Genomic DNA, 2,500 nt, shown 5'->3' with positions numbered 1-2,500 from the left:
TCCCCTGTGAAGCACACATCTTGCAGAAAAAGGTCTGTACAGTAGGTGACGTAAATATATTTTCATCCTCATCTCTTTTCGTTTTATTATGGCTTGTAGGTTAGTGGTGTTGCCTTCCCATTATTTGTCATTATTATTGTCATGGCAAAATATGAAACAATGGAGATTTTCTTTTTAATTCAAAATCGGTTATATTCTACCCTGTTTAATATATGAACATATAACAAGGTTTCTACAGTGGCATCAGCAACATAGTGATCACATCACTTTTATGATACCAATAAGAAAAGTGTATCGATCATGGAAATATCAACTATTATAATGATAATAAAGTAATCAAAGGTCCTTGCAGAACCTTAGGTTTTGGCAAGGGCAGCACTACCGAAACCAGTCTAGCAAGGGCCTGGCCTTACCCAGAACAACTGTAACAAATAAAAGACAAAACCAACACGGAAACTAATATAATAGATTTATCCAGCATCGCAGAGTTCAATATGGGAGTGAAAGCGTGGACAAGTCTGAGCGTAAGTGTGACTGCAGGCGTGGCCATTCTCCTGGTGGCAGTCAACCTCGGTTATGTTCAAGACCCTTTACTTCCTCCAGCAGTCACGGCAGAGGAATCATGCTCCTCATTCATGGTAAAGCTCTTTCTTGCCCCCTCCCCTTTCTCTCTCTTTCTTTCTTTACTTCTCTCTCACTCTCTCTCTCTCTCTCTCTCTCTCTCTCTCTCTCTCTCTCTCTCTCTCTCTTTCTGTTTCTCTCTTTCCCCCTTATCTGCCTTTCTATCTACCTTTGATTTGCTTGTAATCTTTTAACTGAAATTCAATTTCCATGTTTTCGTTAAACTGATTAAGTACTGTGCATGACTACTGAATGCGGACCATCAATATCAACAGATGTTCTTCCACGATGTAGAGATATCATAGACAATGTTAAATTATTCCCAAGCGACCTTACATGGAAGACGGGATCCCTGACACATACGGACGCATCAAGCCTTTTGCTGATGACTTCTTTGGCACAGCGGGAGATGAGCTGCTGAAGGAGATGAACACTCAGAACATCGAAAGTTATCTTAAGTAAGTAAAGCAATATATGTATATATGCACACACACACACACACACACACACACACACACACACACACACACACACACACACACATATATATATATATATATATATATATATATATATATATATGTGTGTGTGTGTGTGTGTGTGTGTGTGTGTGTGTGTGTGTGTGGGTTTGTGTGTGTGTGTGTGTGTGTGTGCGTGTGTGTGTGTGTGTGTGTGTGTGCATATATGTAAATGCATATATATATATATATATATATATATATATATATATATATATATATATATATATATATATACATGTATATATATATATACATATATACATATATATATGTATGTATGTATGTATATATATATATACATATACATACATATATGTATATGTATATATATATATATATATATATGTATATATATATATATATATATATATATATATATATATATATATATATATATATATATGTGTGTGTGTGTGTGTGTGTGTGTGTGTGTGTGTGTGTGTGTGTAAGTGTGTGTGTGTGTATGTGTATTCTAACTCAACTCTCCTCTCCAGATATCTCACGAGCCAAGGTCACATGGCAGGCACCAAACAGGATTTGGAACAGGCTGAACACCTTAGGAAGCTCTGGCTGGAACAAGGTCTGGACCAGGTGTTCCTCCAGCCGTATCACGTGCAGCTCTCGCATCCCGATATAGCTAAGCCTAATAAGGTAAAAAAAACAACGCGTTGTAGTACACATTAAGGGGATACTATTTTAATCATCATTTATGAGATGTGTGACAGCCCATTTTTTTTTATTTACTGTTATTTTGTATGTATGTGTGTGTGAATCTAGAAGCACGAGAGGTCAAACACATGGGAGCGTGTATGTGTAAAGTTGTATCTAATGAGGAGGGAACCCACTTGGCTGGTCATTTTCAAGTAACGATCCCTGTTTCCTGTCTGCTTCTCAACCGTTCTTCCTTTCACCCTCTCTTATCATCCATATCTTCACTACTTCCTCAACGCAACTGTCCAATATCTCTGAAGGTATACCTAATGGACGAAAATGGAGAAGTCAAGTTCACGTCCACTATCTTTGAGGAACCGCTTGACGGCGTGGCATACGATGACTCCATTCCTCCCGCCTTCCTTGCCTTCGCTCCTGCTGGTACTGTCGTTACGGTAGGTTATCGTTCAACCCCCTGCCCCCCCCCCCCTCTCCCCTCTCTCTCTCTTTTCCTCTCTTTCTCTATCTCTTTTGTCTCTCTCTCTCTCTCTTTTCCTCTCTATCTCTCTCTCTCTCTCTCTCTTTTCCTCTCTTTCTCTCTCTCTTTTATCTCTCTCTCTCTCTCTCTCTTTTCCTCTCTATCTCTCTCTCTCTCTCTCTTTTCCTCTCTATCTCTCTCTCCCTCTCTCTTGCTTACTCGTGAGTCG

The 2,500-nt window shown here is 39.1% G+C and overlaps 1 protein-coding gene across 1 annotated transcript in view; it reads left to right on the top strand.

Annotated features, from left to right (window-relative positions):
- LOC122265485 (putative N-acetylated-alpha-linked acidic dipeptidase) overlaps positions 1–2,500 on the top strand; it is a 15,946-nt gene that overhangs the window by 98 nt on the left and 13,348 nt on the right. Inside the window, exons 1-5 of the mRNA XM_086554788.1 lie at positions 1–32; positions 479–638; positions 949–1,079; positions 1,637–1,793; positions 2,114–2,248. The exon at positions 1–32 is cut by the window's left edge and continues 98 nt beyond it. Of these exons, the coding sequence (XP_086410914.1) occupies positions 1–32; positions 479–638; positions 949–1,079; positions 1,637–1,793; positions 2,114–2,248 (615 nt within the window). The remainder of the gene's footprint in view (positions 33–478; positions 639–948; positions 1,080–1,636; positions 1,794–2,113; positions 2,249–2,500) is intronic.

Source organism: Penaeus japonicus, unplaced genomic scaffold, assembly GCF_977035675.1.
Source record: "Penaeus japonicus unplaced genomic scaffold, GWHDUDI00000001_assembly GWHDUDI00000030, whole genome shotgun sequence".
Classification (NCBI taxonomy): Eukaryota; Metazoa; Arthropoda; class Malacostraca; order Decapoda; family Penaeidae; genus Penaeus; species Penaeus japonicus.
This window is presented reverse-complemented; position numbering and strand designations above follow the sequence as displayed.